The following is a 24,495-nucleotide window of genomic DNA, read 5'->3' as shown; positions in this document are numbered from 1 at the left end:
TAATCATCCCTTTTGTGGCAGCGTTGCATTTTTACTGGTCATTTTTTCCTGGGACTGGTATTGGATTAATTGGCCTGGAGATATCTGGGCCACCCCATGGAGTCCCTTCAGCTCTTCTGGGACTTCGCTGTCACACCAAAGATTGGTTAGGAGTGAGGTGGGTTGGTGTGGGGAGCTTTCGGCCAATTGTTTTTCTCTGGTTGTGATTTATTTAGCCTTACATTAATAAAAAAACTATTAGAGAGGATATTTTTAATCTGATAGTTCTACTTTTACAGTCACCACCCAGCTATGTGTGCTGTATACACAGTGCCTAAGAAAAGTTTTTATACTAACTTACAGCAAAAATGCTAACAACCTTGTTTAAATTTTTGCTGATGTTTTTATTTGAGAGATTAAAAACCCCAAACAACAAAACTCCCGACATTAAGAAAAAGAAGCAGAAGAGCTACCGATGAGAAGTGGTCTGCATTTGCCACTCAGCAGTGGCACCAGTCTGCACACAAGCCAGCTGCAGGCAGAGATGCGGCAGAGACCGACGTACTCACAGACCGAATGTGATACACGAACAGCAAACCCGAGAATCAGAAAGAAAGGCCATAAAATCCTGACGACTCCCTGTCCAAGTCTTACTTCCAAAGAGAAACACAGGCAAAACCCCAAATGTTTTAGCCTCATCCCGACTGCTAAGGACCTCGGCAGCGTGACCACACTTTGCCGCCAAGCACTTGTCTGAGTACGGTACATTTTGGCTTCACCAGCCAGCTGAGCTACTACCGAGTGCTCAGCTCAGTGGATGATGTTTTAAGGCAGGGGGGTAGCTGTGGGAAAAAAAGAGGACCACAACTCACCTTGTAAGTGTTAAGACTGGTTTTAAAAAAGCCCCACAAGAATTATGGCCTCTTCGGTGTCCCACAGCTACAGGTACAGAAACATTGAACACAGCATGTACATAACATTACTTACAGACTCTACACGGAAAATGTTAACCAATTTGTCACGGAAATCTGGTATTGAGCAACGTGGCTGTATAAATTCACACCTTGAGAAAGGCTAAGTGTGGAACACTCCTCTGCAAGAGGATCTTCAGTTGATGCTTTGTATAGAAAGTATTAAAACAATGACGACAACTTCTTTTCTGAATCCCAATTCATTATTGTGTTAGATTTCAGAAACTGAAAAAGGTTCCCTTTAGAAAATGTGTGACTATCCAGACGATGAATTCACAACCTAATTATTAAATAATTAAAAAAAAAAAAAGGTTTCAACCGTCATGAAGTCTTACATGGCTGCAATATTTTAAAGCAATAACAACAATACAAGGCATAGAAATTTTCTCCTGCAACACTTGTAAAGGTATTCACATGAAAAGCAAAAGACCTATTAAAGAATAAACTGCTCTGCAGAACAGGGAGGTGAGAGGCTAGCCATGAATTCAACCATATTCCTTAAAGTTGAACTCCAGCTGCCTAAAATAATATTACTTCATAATTCAGAAAATGATGACCCATACATCTGCATACTCCCATTAAATATGATACCCCAAATGGCATGACACCCCTTCTTGAAAAGTTTTTATTTCATCTCCACCGTTACCTCCACAATTTAAACAAAAGAACAACTATCCAAATGTAAAATGCTCTTTTTTTTTTTTTAATTACTAAATTAAGAAAGTTAAACAGTTTTAAAATGTAAACTTGCAAATAAACCATAACAAAATGTAATTAAGACTTTAAAATTTGCAACTCAGTATTAAAAACTCAATAGAAATAGAAAGGAACTTTTTTTTGGTTAAACGTAAGTAATTCAAGGCTGGTACAGACAACTGAAAAGGTAATACTTTGTTCTGTGCATCCCCCATGAAATGTAAAGAAGTGCATAGTAATTCCACTGGAGAACTTGCAGACACAGAGAAAGTACTTTCATTAGCAGTACAGGACATTTAACACACTTATTTTACAATGGAAAAATGTTACACATAAAACAGAAAAATCCTAGTTGCGTGACCAACAGTTTAGCAGGTGGACATGGCTAAAATGCTATGATCTGAAGACCATCTGAATGTGGTTACACGGTTTAATAAATCTTTTTGAAACATTTCAGTATACATGTTTGGATACAAGAAGTCCTTGCAGTTTCAATTTTCCAGTTCAAACGGTGATGGTGTAGTTTTCTTGCTTTAAATATGTTCATTTTAATTTCAAGAACAAATCATCACACACTTGTCAAACATTGGAAACATTACTGTAAATACAGCACATGATTCCTGAAAGAGCAAAGTTACAACCATCTACAGGTACATAGTCATAAACAAAAAGTGCAATCCAATTTAAAAAAATCATGCTTGGCAAAAGCCAAAAATTAGATCACTGGCTTTCAGAATCCCACCAGTGTTTTCATGTCTGCAGTAAAATTATCACTTTCTGGGTACTGCTGCAGCAGGATTCATTCCATTCAAAATGAGTTTCCTCTGCAATAGCACCCATATACTGTATGTACAGGTATGTATATATATTATATATATTTTATATATAAAAAAAGCAAAAAACCAAACACCTGTCCTGATTTTTTTTTTTATTTTTTTTTGTTAAAACATGAAAAAAAATGTTTTAGACAAAGAGGCCACTTCTGGAAAATAATACTTTTAGTTGAATCAGGAGAAGACTAGTTAAAATCACATAGGTTTTGCGTTTTAAAAAAAGGAAAGCACTAGGATCAGTTATTGGCACTGAGTTACTATTTACAATGAACGGAGGTTTTGCAGTTTACATAACATCAATACAATGCAGTTTTGGAGTCTTTGATTAAGAAAAAACAAGTGTTTTTCTCCTTTTCATCCAGGACATTCAGATTATTAGGACAAGTGGTCATAGGCGAGGGCTGCGGAAGTTCCCAGCTTCAGCCCCTCCTGTGCACGGCGGTGCTGGAAGATGCTGCTGCACTCTTAGGAAGCCGATCACGGGGTTGGAAGCTGAAGGGCAGGCGGGGCAGGGCTGAGGAACACCTGGCAATTCTTGACAGTGTGTGGAGACCAGGGATTTACAGGTTGTCGCCGGGCTGGTACTGGGGTTCTGTTGCAGTGAAGTAGTCTTCGAGGAAACCCTGCAAGTATTCGAAAGTTGGACGCTCCTCTGGGTCTTTTTTCCAGCAGTGGATCATAAGCTCGTGCAAGGAGATGGGACAGTCCTGAGGACACGGCATCCGATAACCGCGTTCTACTTGCTCCAAGACTTCACGGTTATTCATGCCTGTTAAGGACAGACAGACCCACACTACTGAATTACCAGAAAATTAACCCAAATATCCGAGTTATGTTTCTACAACACATACGAGTTTCTCAACCATCCTTATTTCTTTCAGTTAAGAGGAGAAGAAAACCAAACCACCGCCATGTCCTGTTTCAGCTCTCCATCTCCTGCAAAGTAACCTGGATTACCTTCTTTTTCTGTAGAGGGTTTTAAAATCCAGTGATGACTAAAATGCTGCTCCCATGGTTACCCTCTTGGCTTACTCAAAATGGGTAGGACTTGGCACCTTCCCTCCCCAGCAACAGTGGCCATGAAATATTTTATGTGAAATGGGTGCTTTATGAGAAATACCATTCAAAATTCTAGAAATTAAGATTAATTTTTGAAACAGTCCAAGTATGTCCCCTTTTTAAGGGCTTTGTGAGGTTGTGCTGCAGAGGCTAAGAAAGATGACAGACTCTGCTGCTTTAGGCTACCAGGCACATCCAGCAGCGTTAATTCCACGTCAGTTCAGAAGCTTGCTACTGCTAATGATCTGTGCTGTATTGCTTCTAGCTTATTGTATTGCTCCATCCCGCCCCAGAACAGAACAAAGCTGGTCAGAAGACGAGACAAATGCCAAGCCAAACAGCTCCACGGCAGAACCATGGTTCTCTCTAAGTAAAGAAAGAAATACTATCATGCATGTCCCTGTTTAAGAGGTAAGCCAGGCCCTTTGCTATCTTGTTTTCTCTATGTAACCCCTTCAACTCTTGTTTCCTCTGCTGTTTTTACATTACACGTTACAATTCACCGTACAGTGTTCTTCACCGTACATTAATCGCAGTCAACCTCAGCTTTATATATCTCTTCCATTCCATATATCTCTTCCATTATATATCTCTCTTCCATTCATTCCGTCGGCTTTTTAATGGTACCAAGGGTAACACTGGCACCACAGGCATGCGGAAATATTTCAGAGAAAGCACACACGTTGACTACAAGCTTTACGCTTGCCAGTTGCCAACTCATGCCCCAGTCCCTTGCTGAAAAACATCTGCAGATTTCACTGCCCAGGCCTGGTGGGCCCTGCCAAGCAGCGCTGCAGGAAAACCAGGAGGGCCACTGAAGTTTCTCCGTGACCAAATCTAGAAATAAGTGCATTGGTGTTGCTCTTTCTGCTGGCTGCTCTTCCCCCTGGCTTCCAGGACGCCATCCTGCCACCCAGTTCCTTCACGGTGCTCCCATGATGATCCCATGTTCAGGGCTCAGGGGACCTCTTCCTTCCACTCCATATTTTAGCTGAAGTTACTTGTGAGAAATGATTCAACCACCTGTTTCATTACAGATTCACTTGTCTACTCTGCACCTTGACTGGTGGGTGCAGTATCCTTACGCTGAGTGGCATTTAGGCTGGTAATTCAGCAGTATCCTTGGGCCCAGTCTTTACTCTGTGTCCTCACATCCCGGTTGTTTTTAATTCTTAGAGATGTTTTGAAAGAAGAAACTGCAAGATACAGCCTTTCCTGACGACCCACATCTAGATTCTCATCTCATGTTCTGATTACAATACAACTTTTCCTCTTATCTTGACAGGGCAATTTCCTCCTGCTGATAATCCATTTGCAATGTCTCTGTAAGGATCATTTTCCTAGCCTCTTGCTGTAACCATCCCTTCCACGGCCTTGCCACTTGCTCCTCGTTGCCTACTATGTCAAATACAAGCTGCTTGTCTTCCCTTTCCCAGCTTCTCACGGGCTGCCCCACGAGTGTTTAGTCTCTCGTTTGGTCACGTTCTGGCCGACTCACAGTTCTGGTTAGCCTACTGCATCACCTTAGATTTCCAAACCAGTACTGACATGCTGTTTCCTATGCCGCCTGCTGTGCATGGAGGAACCTCCCCAGAAAACTGCCTCATCCTCCTATGAGCCTCTCTTTACTATCTCCTTTAGCAATAATTGCAAAAAGAAAGGTTAGATTACAGGTTTACAGTATTCCATGCCCTGCAGAACAGCCCTTTGGCACTGGTTTCTTGGGTTAATTTATCACCTGCTATTTTTGGTGTGAGGTGTCTATGAGGAGGAACCAACACTTTGTATGGGACATAATGGTTAGAGCTCTACAGCGTGATGGAAACAGAGCAATAATGGTGCTCTGCAGAGATCAGACTCTGTGTGGAGTTAATGTTCTCCTGGCCTATCAAGTTCAAACTGATGCTGTTAGGTCACACGGGCTCACAACAAACGAGAAAGGCTCGCCACACGCAGAACAAACTTCTGGATGTTCCTCGTTATTCAGCTAGAACATTTTCAAACGTATTCTACTTTTTTCGTTAAATTGAAAAAGAATACTAGTGGTCTGTGAGTCATCGCCATCCCAAAGGCAGCAACAACCCAAACCTTCTGGTGCCTTGTTGTTTTTGAGATGCTACAAGAAAAAATAGCATTTTGCTCATGTTGTGTTCTTACTATTAGTTTTTTTCTTTTAAATTGTGTTTTGAACAAAAAATGCACTGTTTTACGCACTGTTTTTTCACACCCTTGTCTTTGAATCAGTTGAATTACCTTATTTTTTTGGGCTAAGAAGTTCTTCTTTGCTTTGCTTCCCTTACACAGTAAAGGCTATGCAAATAAGAGTTACCAGTAACTCATCTACTGCGTATACCTAACCCCCAAACAAACTGAATTCTTCGGTTTTATTTTGGCAGTACCCCTTTAAGTACAACACGGATGGAATCAACAGCAGCAGGAAAGCTCCTTCCCAACTGATTTGTTACTCTAAGATATCAAATGCTTGGTATTTTTATCCAATGTATTACTCGGTGCTGCAAGCGCACACTGAAACTTGATAACAAACTTTGTGCTGGAAGGAAAACCCTGAGGAGGGGTGCGTGGGGAATAAAAACACAAACAGCTCTTCCCTTCCCTTTTCTTTTAAAAAGATAGAGAAAAGAACATAAAAGAGACTTTGCTGCCTGGAGTCACAGTCATTTCTGTCCCAGGTTTTGCTCATCACAATATAATCCAGGAAAATGCCCTTCTCTGCCTTTGTCCTTTCCCCTCCCTCCCAGTAAAGCCCAGATATGAAACTAAATCGAGCAATCCTCACATTCCTTGGTGGAATTCATGTGTCCAGCAAGGGTTGCAGAATCCTTTTGCCAAAGAAATTCTGTTGGTTTTGATGTGTGCTACTAATTTTAAAAGGGAGATTCAAATATATATATATATATATTAATCTTGTTTGTATGATTACTTAGACTTATAAAAATAGCAATGTTTCAGGTATGCTTTTTACTTCTTAATGGCCTATTTATGTTTACAAACCTATTATCTGGATTTGCTTATCTTATCCTACAGGTTTTAGTGTTTCTCTTTTGATAGCAGGAGCCTGTTGTATCTGTACTTCTAACACCACAGAGAGAATATTTGAACAGCCTGTACAACTCTTCTCTTCTAATGAATACCCGAGAGTTTCAACTCTTTTAGTAAATAATAAATGAAATTCTGATTGCAATACGCTTCTAGATACCTTAAAAGTTTATTTAAAAAAGCCCTAAGTCTGTGGAATAAACTACTCAGCAATGTTCTTCTGTTGACTACAGCTATTTCACCTGCTTGAAAATCAGTTTGTGCTCATAACGTTTCTAGAATTAGCATTTGAACCCAAAAGTAAACATCCAATTTCCAAAAGACGGGTTTTTCATTAGCTACTCAGTCCCCGAGAAAATCGAAAATGAAATAAGTTCCCACCATCTAGCTTTATTAGTGAAACTTGCAATAGTCCTAGGGTGCCCCATGATATGGCATCTTTAAAGCTCAATACAATAAAAATCTCCTGCTCATACAGACGGGGGACAAAAACGCAATGCTGCTTGAATCTTCCTAGAAAAGCTGCAATAGTAAGAGTTATGGTGACATAAAAGGGGATGTAAAATTTCCAGTTGTGGCTAAAAAAAAAAACCCTGGAGCTTGGTTAGACAGAACACAGCAGATGTGCAAATAGCACAGACCTGGGCAACGCTGCTGTTCCAGAGGGCAGGAAACAAGATTGCTGGAACTAGGCAGCATCCCCACACCCAAAGCTTATGTTATATAGATTACTTTGGGCAACGTGAAGTCCACTGAGGACAGTGATGGTTTTAAGACACTTTATTCTTATTTTCTTGTGTTGGACTGAGAATTATGCTCCTTCAACCCCCACTGCATGATTTCAGACCAATGACCAAACACTAATACAGACACAAATGCTTAAAGTAGGACTCCTTAAACAACAGCTCAGCTGCTGCCTGTTCCCTGATATGCTGTCTTTCAGGTTCTCCAAGAATCCAGAGTTGTGCCTCTGCTCATGTTCACAGGTTCCTCAGACCTGGACAGGTTTGCACTTCTCTAGTGCAGATGAGAAGGTAAAATGGTGCTGTTGTCCATAGGGACTGGATCACACTGGCACTCTCAGAGAGGTAAAACAGAGAGAGGTTGATTTGTGGGTTTTGTTTAGTTTGTTCTAGACACAGAATTCCTAAACTCTGGGGGCAGCCCCAAAGAAAAGCTACAGGTGAGACGAGAGGGATGGGGGGCTTAGGAAGGGGGACCATGACATACACTAGAAAAATAGTACGGTAAAGGGAATGGGAAAGCTGTTCCCAAAGGAAGACAACCTTTGAAGCATAACGATGTTTTTTACAGAGAATAATACAAACTTAATTATTCCAGTGCAAAAGTAGTAAAAATTTTTAAACATCTGGAAGTCATGCCACTTTATTTAGAAATTAAGGCCTGAAAATCCCTAAGTACTTATTACCTGCGTAACACCCACAAAACAAAGCTATCAAAATCTTTTTTTTGTTGTAATTTCAAATAAGGTATTTAAAGGTATTTAAAATATAAATAAGGTATTTGTAATTTGTGTGGTATAAGAGTTGCAACTTTGAGCTGTAGCATTTGTGAACTGAGCTTTCCTGCTTACAGAGAAACCCACCTGAGCCTACCTGTGCTATGTGCTGAGTACGCATCTCTCTCAAGTCATTAGCTACCATCCACGACGATGGTACCCACACGTGCTGGGTCACTGACGTGTACTCGGTCCCAGCCTTCTGGCCCCAGCCTCCCACAGTGATGAGGAGGCTGAACAGGGACTGCAGAGCTACTTGGAGTCCAAACTTGAAGACCAAGCTGGCTGGAGGCAGCAATGTGGATAACATCGTGGTGGCTGTCACACTGGCCATAAAATGCAAATGCTTTCCATGTGACAAGTTCAGTAGAAAGCAGAAGGGGCAAGTTCAGAGGTGCTTGTTTAGTGCAGCTGAGAATTTTGTCTATCCAAGAGGCAACGTATTAATAAAACAAACAAACAAACAAACATGTTGACTGCTGCTAGAGAAATGCAGCCTCTGACTCTTAACCTCCATTAAAAAGATACTAAGATCCAAGGGGACATTTGTGAAAGTGGAAAGAAACAGAACCTGAAAAAGGTTGACTAAGCAGATTATTTTTTAAACTTGGCTCCTCTTCTGCCCATATCCAGTTTTTATTTCCCCACTGTGATAGTGAAAATAGAACCTCAGCACACAGAAAGACTGTGAACGTTGCTTATTCCAACCTGCTGTCTTGTGAAAAGAATGAGAAAGCGCTGTTGGACAGCAGTGCGCTATGTCTGTTGACAGAGAAACAGGCTTGGTCAAAGGATGGAGATGGGGGCAGCTGTCAAAAAGTCAGTCTTGCTTGTGGGAGCTATAATGTCTGGGGGCAAGGCTTGATTGTGAACTCTAGCCTGATCTTCACCTCTGCCAGCAAAATCTTTACTGTTCCTGTGTCCTGCCCCTGCTGCAGCTTTTCTTCCAAAAGGGGGTCATCCATCTGGTTGAAATCTGGGGGACAAGGAATGCCAACTCCATACACAGTGTGTGCCCCTCCTAGAAACTGCCTGCCTTCTCCTTCTGTCCTTGTGGTGTTTCTCCCTCCTTCTATGCAAACTTAGAACAATGCCTGGTTCTCCAAGGCATGAGGCCTCGGAGAAGGCCTTGGCACCTACTGTGCCCCATGGGCACGGTTACCACCAGAGAACCAGGGTGCAGATGTAAATAACCTCTCCATGCACCAAGATATTGTCAAGCAAGAGAGCGATTCCTTTGTCTGAGGACATTTCCCTGCTCTCCCTGGCCTGCTACATGCTAAACACAGGAACATCAAGACAATGTGCCCACCACTATAAAAAAAAAAAGGGTATTACAGCAGAGTGTCAGCTCCATGACCTTTTTTGTTTCAAAACTGACCTTGTTCAGAGCTTGCAAATCCACACACCAAGTTGGTCAGCAGTGAACTGCATTCTCTCATCTACAGCCTGTCTGCTGTGATGTGTGTGGGAAGGGCTCGGTCCTGCCTCTCAGAGTGGCTGAACTTCCATCTCTTCCTCCTCATGCAAGCCACGGCACGAAGGCAGGAAAAGTCCCATGGGTGGGTCTGAACCCTGCCCCAGTCAGGGACCAACATTCATGAAGCCTTGTCCTTCCAGAATGTCCCTCCTCTCCCCAGCATGAAGCTGGAGATGGATGAACTTTTCTATGCTGGGGAAAAGAGCCTTTTTTCTCAGAGACGTAGGAGGACTTTCTCACCTGAGCCCTCTTTCCATCCCACATGCACAGGCAGCCTCAAGAGAAATCCCCAGTTCCTCTCCAGTATTGCCTCAGCCTACAAACGCCTCCCCACTTAGGGTCTGGAAAATGAGGCCTAATGGAAATCTCTAAAGGCTTTGGAAATAACACTTTGAAATAGAGCCTGCTCTTAGGTAAAACTGACAGAGAGGGGAGTGAAGGTGATCACGAGAATGGTTAAGGCCTGGCTGAGCAGCGGTGGAAGCCCTGGCAGGAAGGAACAGCCCTGGTGCAGAGCTCAGGCAGGGCAAAACCAAGGAAGTACGTGACCATCCAGTAAATTGCTGACTCTGAGCTATGTAACACGCAAGAAGTCGTTGATGACTTCCTAGCGTGGCTAGGGGAGAATGAGCCGTGAGCCGGAAGGACTCTCAGTGTGTGAGGGCTTTATGCAGTGAGGGATGAAGGGGCAGGATGGTGCTGAAAGAGGAGAGACGCCGCTAGCTGTCTTTGATGTGCTCAGACTGCCATCTAATAAAACTGTCCACATTTTCAGGACACAGACCATGCCTGAGATTTCTGTCACGGATCCTACAAGAAGTTATATATTGCAAGCACTTAAGTGCACGTCCAGTGGCCTCGTTCTCCCACAGGGAGGGAAAGAAACACTTGGGAAGTGCAGATGTCCTCTACTGACCTGGCCAACACAGGGTTCAATTACGAACCTGTGAGTTAACACAGGGCTTAGACGGACACTTTTGCCTCCAAGAGTATTTTTTCTGTGTGTATTTGTTTGAGCTCATGCACATGACGAAAGGCTACGCGCTGAGCAATGCTGCCCCACAAACGTAGGGCTCAACAAAAAAACCCAAATCTTTAATTCTGCCCTGGCTGGCAGAGCAAGCCTGCTAGTACTGACCGGGAGCATCCTCTTCCTGCACCCCAGCCAGGATCTGTGCCCATCCCATAGAAATAACACCCTATCAGCTATGTCTTACGCATCTTCTCTCTATCTTCAACCTTTGCACACAGTCCGTGCCTGCTCATTTAGCCCTCAATAACCTCCTGGAAACCACTGCTCCCCCACGCCACTCCCAGTAATCCTCAGGGCAAGAAGACCTTTGTGCCTGCCACTGACACAACTGCTCCATGCGGTGGCAACACCCCCCTTTCTTCAACCACACGGGGAAGTGCAGGGCAGAGGGATTCACCCATCCCACAGAAACACACCCCCTCACTTTCTGCTACCTCAGCTCTGTGACTGCTGGCACAGTCACAGCTTTGCTAAGCTGCTCCCTGCTAATCATGCCAAAATTCACCTCCAATCATGAGAACCCCTCCAGTCCCCGTGTTCTCTTCCCAAATAGGGGCTGCTGGCCGCTAGGAACTAGCAAAGCTGAAATTTCTGGAAAAGCTCTGGGAGTTCAGTTTTGCTGAGCTCAGCCTTCTGAAGTGGCGTGAGATACAGCAGGATAAATTGGACTCCACCTTGATGTTTTTCCTGCTGGATTTGATATGTGGCTCTGCCTGCTCGATAACAGCACAGACTGGGAGAGTGAAACTGCTTTAGGACACTTTCTACTAAATCAGCTCTGGCGTACACAGCCAAGGTTTACTGGTGAGGAATTAAAACCCCAAAAGAATAAAGATGCAGCTAGATGCCCTGTTGTTAGTATCCGTGGTGATAGGTAAATAAAGGGATTAAATCCTTTTCCATGCAATGCACTGCTTTCTCCTCACCCCTTTCCTCTTTACCTGAATGCCTGCAGTCTCCAGGGGCGGCAGCAGAAGGTAAAGCTCTTTCTGCACAGGCAGATCCAGTCACCCTGGCTACAAATCTTAATCCACGGGATACTTGGCAGGCTTTCAACAAAGAGTTACGGGGCCTCCGGTTCCCCCATGCAGAGAACCTGGCCCCTCTCTGACCTTGCCGTGAGCTCTGGCCTGCACATTACACTTTTTTTTTTCTTTCCTTTCCATCCATGTCTAACGCAAGGATTGAAATCTAACAGTTTATAAGAAGGAGATTTGGTAATACCAGACACTCAGACAGTCATCAGACCTTGTACAGAACCAGACTGACAGAATAAATGCAGTAATGCTACTCTGGGAGCTTGTTGGTATTTTAAAGTGAATGCAATACTGTGGAGAGCTATTTGCTCCATTATGTAGTTGTTTTACCTTGCTTTCATTATTTTGCTACAAAGTAAATGAATTGAAAACAATTAAAAAAATAGAAATGAGTATGTTGGATTTTCTGCCTCTTGTTACTTTTATCGTGATGATCACATACTGTCTTTCAGTCAGGACCACTTTCAAGCATAAGCAGAACCTATGCACGATAACCGTCCTCCTTTGAGCCCAATGAAAATAAACACACTTTCCAATTAAAGCATATGGCTCACTCCCACTCCTTTCCCAGGTGATGCAGGGCTCAGACTATTTTCTTACCTGGGTATGGCACTCTCCCTTTTGTTACCAGCTCTGTCAGTAGGATCCCAAAAGACCACACGTCCGACTTTATTGTGAACCGTCCATACAGTGCCGCTTCTGGCGCAGTCCATTTAATGGGAAACTTTGCACCTAGCGAAGGAAGAAATAAATCTTAATCAGAACAGAGATGGAATCAAAGTACCACTTCGCAGGTGGCTGTTTTGTTCTGCAGCACTTGCAGGCTGACGGAGCTGCACACAAGTATTAGCAAACAGGTCCATGGAGGATGCTCACAGACGGGTGGAACGTGTAGGGCAGAAGGAAAGACTTAGCAGGCAAGGAGTGGGTTTGTCCCCACATCCCAAGAGAGGGTTAAGATGTTTTAATTCGGATTTGAAGTTTCATAATGCAAAAAAGGTTTAAAAACCAGTAAGCTCAATGTAATACAAATTCTTTCTCCTGAAGTGTTTCAAATTAACATTTCCCTGTGACATGTGCGAGTCACACACAGTTAGCACATATGAACAGGCGTGAGATTTATTAGAAATGTACCTCTCAGATTCCCTGATCAAACTGAGCAAAACACAAAACAAGCAAACATGGTAAAAATGTAAATTAAAACCAAACCTAATATTTCATTAGAAACATGCAAGGATTTAAAAATAAGATTGCCATTCAAGTTGCTTGGAGTGCAAAGATGTCAAGGCACAACTTTGCCCTGTGATTTATAACTTGACAGTGTACTTTAAGCTCCTGGCATTGAAAAGCCTGTGTGCCTTTAATATGTGCAGTCTAATGCGCTCATCCATCAACAGAGCTTGCAGGAGCCAGTTGTGGTAAGGATGGTACGATAACAAGCCTTTAAACTCTGATTTATTTGCTTTTCCAATCATTTACTGTTTTCTTAGGGAAAATATTTTCAGTATGACTTTAAAGAAAAGTCTTGTGGTAATAATTAACTTGTAGTATGTATGAAAAAATATGCAGACATTTCCCTGGTGCCTTGTATTAACATACAGGCAAAAGAGTTGCGTTGCTTATTGCGGATCCCAAGTGACAAACACTCACATTTTGAAACATACTGACTTTGACTTCTCACCATCCTCTCATAAAAGCTCCCTTAGCTTTCGGGAGGAGTGTGGAAATTGTAACGTGGACAAATCACTCTCAGGGAGTTAAGTTATGGTGCTGTTTACAGTTCTCTGCAGGCGCTGTTCTGCTGCCATATCCAGTGCTTGATGCCTTGCATCTTCTGCTATATGCTGCAATCTAAGTTGGACCAAGAGTACAAAGCAGACATGGCAATTCTCATCCCCTTACTTAGTAAAACATGAGGTGTGCTAAATTTTTTCCTACCCTACTTGTAATTGATCCTAGGAGAGAATATTACTCAGAAACAAATACTTTTTTTTTTTTTCTAGTAAAAATTGCAGATGCTTAAGTAAGTACTGCTATATTAAAAGACATAAGACAGAGCTTCAAATCCCTAATGCCTGAAGTTAGGAACTTAAGGCTAGTTACGCATCAACACATAAGTGGTTAGATTTGCAAAGGTGCTGAAGGATTTGTGGACGTCTATTCACTTTCAAAAGAGCCTGCCTCTTCTGCATTTCCATTAGTTGGCCTGCAGGCAGGAGCTATATTTCAGGTGCTCAGCTTTGGCCTCAGTCTCCCCAGCTTACACTTCTTCATGGGACCAATCTTGGTTTACAAGACTCAAAATTTGCAGAACTTCATATTCTTTTAAAATCCATCATGGCTGGGATGTCTGAGGTCTCTGCAGCAGCCTAGTGTCTGGTGGTGTGTGAGATGGCCAGGCCTGAGGGTTTGCTTGTTCATTTGTTGCACACATTATATGCAACATCTATTTATTTATTTATTTATTTATTTATTTTTGATCAGTTGTCTTTATCTGGGAAGATGGGCACTTGTGCTTCCCGTTTGGACCAAATGAGGTCCAAATGAGGGACCTTCAGAGGTCCCTTCTGACCTCAAGCCATTCAATGATTCTGTTCTTGACAGTCAGATAGAAAGGCGGTGACTGGCCTACAAGTCATCTTTGGAGGACAGAAATCTCTTCAGACTCCTTTGGGGTCAACTCCCCCAGCATTTTTACCTTCCACATTTGCTGCTGGTGGGGCATGAGGAGGTGAATACGTGGTGTGTTGAGGGACCATGGGAAGATGGGAAGCAAGGTAACTAGGTGAGAAGGGGGGACAACTCCAGTGCATCCTTCTTCCAGGAGCTAGAGCAGTATAAATCCCACCAGAACGTGAGGAGCACTGCTGGAGAAGACTAACAGTCTGTGCTGTGGGTTTTCTGATTACAGGACATCACTACATTGCCATACTGCCCCTGCTGCAGGTGACACTCTGTCAAAAACAACTTACACAAAAATCACATGTTCTGCATTCTTCGCAGTGTTTCCTGAACTCTAATTTGAAGGGATAGATGGAGAGGAGGGGAAGAGAAGGTTGGCAGAGAGGCTGCTAGCAGAGCCCTGCCTCGTGGTTTTCTGGCCCTGCAAGGCATGCTGGAGGCGAGATGGTCCGGGAGAGTTGGCAAACTGGCACAGCAGGGCCAGAGAACCCCAAAAGGCGCTGAGCACCACTCTGAAGCCTCCCCACTGCTGCTGGAGAGCACTCGTGCAGGCCGGACGCTGCTCCCCTTGCTCAGCAGAGCTCCTGGCTCACACGCAGCCTCTGCACACACACAGCACGGTGGTTAGAAAGAGCAGCCCCCTGCCCAGGCCTCGGCAGCTTATTAAACAAGCTGACTCCGTGCTGCACACAAATTACTGCATCAGATCATCAGATAAAATGTGTAGTACTGACAAGCATCTTAATAAATCTGATAAGCCAAATTACCCCAGCTGACAAGGCAGCCTATCTATCTGCTTCTGTCAAGGCAGAACGCATCGCTGGGGGGGATTCGTCTCTTTTTTATTTTATTTTGTTTTTCTGGAACATGCTTTATTACAAACTAGCAAGTCGGTAATTCTGTCTGTACAAACCGATCTCACGCTGCATTCCTAGATCAGGATAGCCTGTCTTTGCCCGAAAGCGAGGTCTTCATCTGTGGCTTTTATCTCTATCCCTTTTTTGCAACATTTCAGCACAGGCAAAGCCTTTCTTGGGCTTCTGCACTGTGCGGCGAGCCAAAGCTCCTGGTACAATGTTGGGTCAGAGTTGTGGCCCTGCCTCCTGCCTCTGAGGATTTCTGTGAGCCCGGGCCCTGCTCTGCCCCGGTGTTCGCAGCCGGGAGGTCACCTCCCACCCAGGGGGGCTCCCCTGGGAAAAACAGCCCCTGCCCCTGCTTTGAGTCTTCCTCCACCCCAGCCAGGCTGCGTGAGGAGGAGGAGGAGGAGCAGAGGGGGCTGGGATAGCCGAGCGCCCTTGACACACAGCTCTCCGCACGGTTTCTTCTGAGGCCAGCGAAAATCTCTCGGAGCTTTGTCTGTCAGATCTCAATCTCGACACAGCAGAAACCTCTGTGATTAATGCCCCAGAGCCACTGCCGGCTTGATAACGGCCGTGTTTCCAGAAATGCTACGAAGCTGCTGCCTCTTGTACCTTAAAACCAAGCCCAGCACCCTCAGTGCCAGGAGCCGGGAACATGGGAACCGCTGGGTGAGAGCTGGAGGGCACAGCTCAGCACCGCATTGCTCCCGAGGGTGAAAAGGGAAAGCCGCTAAAGGTAGAAATGAAATGCTGAAGCAAGCATGTAACAGGAAACGAGTCAGCCTCGGTAGGCGATGGTAAGTGCTGTGTGGGAGGGACTGCGCAATTACATTTTTTGTGCTGTGAGAAATAACGTGAAATTCACAAGCCTGGCAAAACGTCAGGAGCCAGAGGCCGGCTACGGAGGCTGATCCCTCCCCAGGAAGCAGGGAACAAGGCGCACAACCGCAGGCCCAAACGCAGCCCTGGCCTTTGCCCTGTGTCTTTGTCTCCTTCAGCTTCCTGCTGACCCGGTCCCACTCCTCGCTGCGGAGCAAATGGCACCTCTGCCATCCCTCTGGGACCCCGGGGGTTGCTGCTGAGAAGCAGGAGCCGTCCGTCCTGCCTGATCCGCGCTGGGCACAGAGCGAGGGCAAAGCCACGGCTGCTGTAGCCGGTGGTACTGCCGGTGGCCGGCACGAGCGCTCTGAGGAGCTGCTGAGCTGGGAGCCGAGCCTCCACACAAGGGCCGGGGAAAAGAATCCCCGCTCTTTTCGAGGAAACAAAAATAAGAAGCATCACTTGTTTCTAAGCCGGGCAGGAAGGAGATATTTCTAAGCACTACGGAGGCAAAAGTGATCTGAGAGTTTACAAACATGTAGGAGAGCTCCCAGAATAGCTCTGAGTTGCCCGGGAGGCACAAGATCCTTATTGTTTCATGTGTGCTCGGAGCAGTGCTACTGCAGGCCCTGCCAGTGAATGCAGTAGAATCATGGCCTGGAAAATAATTCTGCTTTTTTTTTTTTTTTAATTATGGCGAATATAAATTTGTATCAGCTGCTACTGCTTAGAATAGTAACAGTTCTTTCCCAGCAGCTCTGTGGAGCACTCGGCACTCTCCACAAAAATGCCATGTGCTTGGCCAAAACTCCGCGGAGCTGTGAACCAGATAAGTGTGAGGGTAGCAGAGCTGGGAAACCCTGTGCCGGAGGTGATAGGAAGTTTCTCTCTGTCCTGCAGAACACCAGGAGTCTCGAGGCTCGCCTTGCGAGGCTAACACAGGCAAAATCACGGATGGAAGGAAACAAGACTGAATACGCCCGACACTGTGCAGGGGGAAAAGATGTTGCAACAGCGACTGCCAGAAGAAGCAAGCCGTGACGGTGCAGGCTGCAGCAACACAGTTCTCCACTGCAGCCTTTCAAATGGGCGTCACTTTAATAGGCATGTTTTTCCCCTTTGATTACTCACTTCCTCTCAGAGCAAGAGGAGCCAAATGTTCATTACGAGCCAAGAACTTTTTTTTTGGGGGGGGTATTATTTAATGGCGGTGTACGGCTGCTAGTCACACACTTTAAATCATCAGCGGTGTGACCATCTCTTTCCTTCCTGACGATTGCTGAGAAACGGCAGCGCAGACAACGAACCGCTTTTTATTTACCTCTCATAAATCAGGAGCGGCCGGGCCTCCTTTGTTCAAACCAAAAAGAAAATAAGCCGGTCGGTAAAACGTTACCACCAGGCTGAGTAATACCCACACAGGTTCAGGAATCCCGCACTCTAACCCGCCGGGGCTCAAAGCATCCCCATCTGTTTCCTTTCAAAATATTTAATCGGAGACAAAAGTGACAGTGGGGGAAGGGAGCAGGAGATCAAGCGAGGCTGGAGAAAACCACCTCTTCCTCAGGCTGACAAGAAGCTCCCTACGAACACACTTAAGCCCTGAGAAGCAAAACTGCTGAGGAGAGAGTGGCCAAAGGCTTTAATCTGCAGATTTCAGGAGGCAAAACATTTCCTCTCTCCCACAGGAGCTGCCGGTCTGCAGCGCTCCCCACCCCCTTCCCTCAGCCGGGCTCTCCTCCCGTGTCAGAACTCCCACCGCGGCAGAAGCTGGCTGGATAAACACGGCGGCCCCCAGATGCATCCCCTCGGAGGCCGAAGTAATAGGTCATGGGAAACGAGCACAGGCGACCATTTCCTTCTGATACTGCGGTCGCCACCGAAGCTGAACAAAACAAAACAGGACTGAATCGCACTTGGAGAAAAGTTCCAGTAGCGTATTAGAAGCCGTCTTTCTTCCTCAATAAATTGGACTTCCTAGGCTCAACCCTGGCTGCCTACCTGGCTTGGTGTCCCGAGCATCAGTGGTACAGGCTAAAGGCCAAGCCATTCCCCCTTTCCCAGCCACTTTTTCCACAATACAAGTGATTTCCATGGGCAGGACATACCTATGACCATGCGCCCTCCCCCTGTCAGTCCTGCCATTTCACTTTCTGCAGTTCAAAGCTTTCCCACCCCAAACCCAATAACTTTTATTGTTTTATAAAATCTGAGCTTTTCCTCAACATCAGTCAGTCAGGTTTTTATGGATTTTTAACACGTCAAGAGGGCACAACTATTCTAAGATATTTAAACCAGGAAGCAACCAGGTCATCAGAGGATTTCCTAAGGATCATGAGCTTGAAGAGATTTGGCCAGAAGTAGGTTACATACTTGTCTATTCAAACAAATAATTAGTCCTGTCAAACTATACACTAGGACATTTCCAAAGGGGAAAAAAGACATGGCAGTAAAACAGACAAAAATGAAGATAATATAGAAAATGATTTCAAAGCCATTTTACAGACTGGATCTGGCTGCCTTTTTCAAGACAAACTCTTCTTGTTTTGCACAGGGGAAGGGCCAGAAGGCAGCTTTCTGCTGAGCAGAGCTTGCAGACACTGTTGTTACCCTAGAGAGAATGACACGAGGCTATTTTGCTAGCAAGGAGCAATTCTCACCCTCAGGCTCCACAGAATAGTGGTTAGCTCTGCATTAGTACCTACCACAGGTTCCTTAAGGGCCCCCACGAAATAATCAGGGCTCGCCTCCTGAATGTGAAGTTGGCGACTGTTAGCGTGGATGCAGCCTGTGCTCCCCGTCCCCGTGACTAGGTACTGCTGGCAGCAATTAAGAGGGGTGTGATCAGTGGGAGAGCTTCTGCTCCCAGGCAAGAAGGTTTTCTGGAAACTCTCTGGCTCGTTCTGTCAGCACTTGAAAGTTAGAGAAAGAGATTAGCCCTTTCCTAAGAGTTAATGGCGAAACTTGTGCTAAAAGAGGGACTTCTGGTGAAGAGAAAAAACTCTCAATAGGAAGGGGTAAACACGGGTTATGAAGTACTCAGCCGACCCTCACCTTCTGATGACATACAACGTGGTTTAGTAAGACACTCGCTGGCTTTGGAACTGAAAAGGGACGGAGCGGTATTTACCGACACATATTGAGCAAGCACTACCAGCGTACTGCCAGCAGAAGGAGAACAAAACCGTAGCTCTGCAGACTTGGACCAACATCTGACAACTAAGCATGACTTGTAAAGAACAACTAACTACAAAGGGCCTGTGTCATGCCTCAGCCTGAACACACACACACACACACACGCATGCTTTTTCAAAAAGCTATGGTACTCTTTGATTTGTTTTTACAGCATATCAGTGGTCGGCGGTGCCCAGCATTTTGTGTGGCTCTGGAAAACGGCTTTCCTATTAAAGTAACTTTAAATTCTCAAAGTTAACAGTTCTCAGAGAGACAGCTCTATTGCATAAAGACGTTATTCTCAAACAGATTTCTTTGACCAGTTTGAAACACAGAAATCAAGAATAACATAGCAATGTTGGTAGTGGTTAGTAAATACTAGAAGGCACACTATTAAAGAACTAGCTGACAGGCTTTTCTGTCCCCAGTCAGGCTTTCTACTGTGCGAAGTAAAGTATCTTCTTTGTTACAGCACCATGAGGATCTCATCTTTACTGTCACTTCACCCACCCCTGCTCCCATTCATCATCTTTCATTTAAAACCCGACCAAAATGAAACAAAAACAACTAATCAGACCTCCCCTGTAGGGGATGCATTCAGCAGTGGAGTTCTGGGCTAGGAGTTCCAGATTTACTGAAGGCAACTCCAAAGCACAGGAGAGAGATTCTTTTTTTAAATGATGTTCTACTCTTCCTTTCCCTGTCACAAAAATGATGCTCAGTGCTACTCTTGCTGCTGTATGTACCTTGTCTTGCTGTATACTCATTGTCTTCAATCAGCCTTGCTAATCCAAAGTCAGCAATCTTGCATATTAGGCCATTTCCCACCAAAATGTTTGCAGATCGCAGATCTCTGTGTATATAATTCATTCTTTCGATGTACGCCATGCCAGCAGCCACCTGCATGAAACACAATGGGTGCATTTTAAAAGGAACTCGGACATCAGTGGGCTACACAACACGCGCACCTAAATGCTCAATACACTGAAAACAGACCTGGGCTGCCATGTCCACTAAATTTGGTAACTTCAAGGCTCTTCCTTCGCCATCTTTTAAGAAATCTAGCAAACTCCCTGTAAATGCAAAGTAGACACAATACAGAAACGTTACGGAAACAATGGCTATCAGGTTGGAGATGCAACAATATATGTAATATTAAAGACAACAATACTTTGAGTTCAAGGAGACAATTTCAAAACAACAACAAACACAAGAGTTTTTTTTTCCTACTATACTTGTTTCACTCTGCATTAAGGTCGGCTTGCAGAAGAGTATGTCACTAGTCCCAAGAAAGTTGCAGGAAAAAGAAAGTTGTTTTTAATTTTCCTGACCATTACTAAGAAAGCTGATCTTTCTTAACTTTTCCAATGCTCTTTGAAACTGTATACCTGCTGCTCTCAAAAGGCCTCAGCTCGCTGAAAAGTATCAGCTTGGTTCCAAGCCACACAAGCTATGGAAAAAGTCAGATCCCAGCTCAACCTGCTCCAAAAGAAAGGTCAGCCTGGAGCCTGGTAAGTCCAAATGGGCTAGCACTAACAAAGGCTAATTTTCTTTAGGAAACTGGTAACACACTATTGGTAGCCTTCCTTCTGTAGTTAACAAAAAACTAGCTGTAGCATGAACCATTAATTTTAGATGACCACTGTGCAAAACTAGAGAAGACCAAGCAGAGATCAAATGGAAGTGCTTTTAGCAAAAGCAATACGCACACAACTCCGTTTTGTAACGAAAAGCAAGGAAGTCCCCTGTAGCTTTTAAAAATAGCATAGAATGCTACAGCTCCCTTCCCAATCTTTTATTTAAACGGAGAAGTGTAGCAGTCTCCTTTAAATAAGGTCAGTGAATTGGTTTAATAAATAAGGGGAAAAGACAGATGATTAGGCATTTCTCCCTTGATAAATCCTCAGCCTCAACCTCAGAAACAAAGACGTAAAATGGTACAGTAAAAAATAGTAAACTAAGCCAAAATAAACCACACATTTCAAAAGGCTTTTGAGAAGTTGTTCTTCTCTTTCTTTCTTTTTCTTTTTTTATTTTTTTCTTTTAATGGGAAAAAGCACATGCTTGTCACTAAGACATATGATTAAAGTGTGAGTTAGTCAGTGCTTGGATGCCTCTGAGCAGGGAGGTGGGCAGGCACCTGCCAGGAAAATAAAAATCAACTCCAAATAGGCTGAAAAAATGTACTGAAAAATTCAGAGTGTATCCTCCAATGTACAATGAAACTTCCCTGTGAGAACTTATGTTTCCTATTTGGTTCCTTTGCTTTTCCAAAACAGGCAGATTTTTTTGCTCTACTCTCAGCACCCCTGCTGGAGATCTGATGGAGCTAAAAGTTTTTCTTTTCTCATTTTACTACATTGTTACCAGTTAGGTAGCTTAAAGAAAAAGAGAAGGGAGAAGGAGAAAGGGAAGGGGAAAGAATAGGGAAAAGACAAGAGGAAAGAATCATATGTGCAAATCATATATTAAAATGATGCAGTTGGAAACACTTAAGATGCACTGGCTTCTCACTTCTCCACCTCACGCAAACTTCTTTATGTGTTTCTTGCTTGTACATCTAGGGGATTTTAGTTTTTGGGCCCCATTAAGAGTTGGATGACTCTGTATGAGACTCAGAGACTTCCTCTGAGCTTCGACAAAGAAAAAATACTGTTATCAAGGGCAGCAGCTCTGGCTTCACCTTTGCTCATGTACTCTGTGACAATGTAGATAGGTTCTTCAGATACCACGGCGTAAAGCTGGACCAGTTTGTCATGTTTTAGCTTCTTCATGATTTGGGCTTCCTCCAGGAATGACTCTGGAGACATAGTGCCAGGCTTCAGAGTCTTGATAGCCACTTTAGTATTTCCATTCCACGTACCTACAAGCACAGACATTTAGTTAGATTAAACATTTTCTGCTCCTTTTTCTGACTGATACATAAAACGGAGGAGTAAACTAGCAAGGACACAATACTGTTTTTTTAAGAGTGGTTTCACATTTTGCCTTTTCATTTACATTCCTCCCACGCCTCCCTCATGTTTTAGTCTTTTTCTATTATACCAAAAAAATAATACTCCCATTGGCACTGGGGTGTGATCTCTCTTGTCTTACTCAGACAACGCTTCCAGTGATGTCCACGGAAACCTCCTCTGAGTAAAAAATGCAGGACTGCTGAAATCCATCTTTATGTATTTCCCTGCTAATAAGTAATGACTCCAGACAACAACACAGCTCCAGTCACAGATTTTGGATAACAGAACTGGTTAAACCCAGAACTTTCCATTTGCAAGACATTTTGACATTTTGTTTTTCTTCTGAGTCAGAGGAAAAAAATATATAAGAAAAATTCCCAAGGAACAAATTCGGAATCGATTTCATTTCACAAACATGGGCCTGTCTCCAGAATGAAATGTGTCTTTTCCCTTCCCCTCCTCGCCCCTGGAAGCCCGGCAGCTGCTGGCTGAAAATGAGGAGGTTCCTGCCCACCTCACCTTGTTCTCTGCTTGTGGTTAGGACTGACATGGTCCACCGTCACGATCTACCAACCCTCACAGTGGGGCAGAGGGGCTGAGGATGTGCCAGCGCTGCTCCTGAGGGGCTGGGGCATCCTTGTGCCTGCACCGGCCCCAGGACGGGGAGATCCAAAAGGGCCCTGGGGTGCTGGGGTGCAGGGAAAGGAAAGGCAGGCACCTGGCTCTGGACCCCAAAAGCCTGCACGAGGACCTGGGGAGAGCCGGGGAAGGCTGACTCAGGGCTTCCCACAAGAGGTGGGGTGGCACTTGGGAATTTGCAAGGAGGGCAGGGAGGACCGGAAAGGAAAAAATAAACAGCTACCTACGTTAACAAGCTTCTCTGGGGCGCAGGGGAAGGGAAAGCGCAGAAAATGAAAGCGGGCAGAAATATCACTTCCCTAGTGCCTTCTGGTTGCCCCCGGGGCAGGTTTCCCAGAACCCTGCTTCAGAGGCTGGGCTGCCGTGGAGCTGAGTGGGAGCCCTGAGCTACCAGCAGCCTGCAGCGAGGGCTGAAGCCACCAGCCCTGGAAGCGCAGGATCCCCAGCAGCTTGCTCTGTGAGCTGGCAGAAGTCCAGACGAAAACATCTCAGCTGTGTGTTTTCATACAGCGTTGTGGAGTTGTCAGACACACACAGAACTACGGGTGTTCAGAAAAATTCTTGACTGTCTTTACCGATAAATTCACTGCTATGGTCCTACAGTAAAGAGGAGCCAAATGCAATGGAAGCAATGGTAAATGCTTTTTTTTTTTTTTTAAAGTTACTTTTAAAATAACTAAAAAAATATTTTTTATGCAGCTACAAGCAGTCCACGCTCTCCCCATCATCTCTCTATAGAGCACTCATTGACTGTAGAGTGCAGCCGTGCCATTCTTCTGATTGAGATCCCAAAGATCCCATACAGTGTGTAATCTGTTGACAGGGAGCTGCGTTTTAACAAGGTGGGAGAGCAATACCGTGTGACTTCAGATGTAAATTGTATTGGGAAAAACCTACGCTGCTGCACATGAGCATGAAAATAGCAGAAGACCTACAAGGTACATTGAAGATTGAGGCTCAAATCTAGCTTCTATAAATTAAGGTGTCAACAAAAAGGGTAATGCTTAGTATGTATTTGTGAGAAGCACATTGACAATCAGTTACCATGGCTCAGCCACTGCACAGGAACTGGCTAAGCCAAAATAACTTCACTGTGAGCTTTTGCAGCCTGCCAGGGCATAAATGAAGTGGGTTGCTTTTTGTGTGAGCAGTCAGTTCCCAGTTGCCATCTCGCCTCGTCCGGGGCAGGGGAGAAGCGGTGGGGGAGCCACTGCGAATGCTGCCTGTTGCTTCCAGGACTGCTCATGCAGCTACAGGCTGTTTGAGGAGGGCTTGAGATGTATGTTAGCCAGAAGTGTGCAGTGTGAGTTTGGTTTCCGCTGCGCCTTGGTTTTCTTCTGCCAGCTCAGTGCCAGGTGCTGTGACCACTGCTGGTGCTGCAGTAATGTCCCGAGCACCTACGGCAGGCTCCTGAGCTCTTGGTTTCACCCAGTCCTCCAACGCACAGCCGAAGCAGGGCTCCACTTCAGTGGCACTAACGTGCAAGCTGGGAAGGATGCAGCTTCTAATGGATGCCCTTCTAATTTCAAGCAGAGTGGCCAAAACCTTTTGGGATGGGTGAAAGGGAGCGTGTCCCATATACAGCCACTGAGACACGGACCCGCAGAGCGCTTTGGTCCCAGTCACTCGCAGAAGCACCACCAGTTATACAAACTGGGGCAGAACCCGAGCCTCATGGACACCAGGGTTTTTGTCACTGA

The 24,495-nt window shown here is 44.8% G+C and overlaps 1 protein-coding gene across 5 annotated transcripts in view; it reads right to left on the bottom strand.

The window, feature by feature from the left end:
- Window positions 1–362: 362 nt before the first annotated feature.
- FYN (FYN proto-oncogene, Src family tyrosine kinase) overlaps window positions 363–24,495 on the bottom strand; it is a 134,927-nt gene continuing 110,794 nt past the window's right edge. For all 5 annotated transcript variants that reach the window (XM_080586880.1, XM_080586884.1, XM_080586882.1 and 2 more), the window contains 5 exons: window positions 21,883–22,062; window positions 20,196–20,272; window positions 19,946–20,099; window positions 12,265–12,396; window positions 363–3,248 (listed from right to left, as the gene is read on the bottom strand). In XM_080586880.1, coding sequence (XP_080443006.1) covers window positions 3,040–3,248; window positions 12,265–12,396; window positions 19,946–20,099; window positions 20,196–20,272; window positions 21,883–22,062 — 752 coding nt within the window. In that variant the 3' untranslated portion in view covers window positions 363–3,039. The remainder of the gene's footprint in view (window positions 3,249–12,264; window positions 12,397–19,945; window positions 20,100–20,195; window positions 20,273–21,882; window positions 22,063–24,495) is intronic.

The sequence above is a fragment of the Anser brachyrhynchus genome (assembly GCF_964034855.1).
Source record: "Anser brachyrhynchus genome assembly, chromosome: 3".
Lineage (NCBI taxonomy): Eukaryota > Metazoa > Chordata > Aves > Anseriformes > Anatidae > Anser > Anser brachyrhynchus.
The sequence above is the reverse complement of the archived record's forward strand: the minus strand, read 5'-3'. Positions and strand labels throughout refer to the sequence as shown.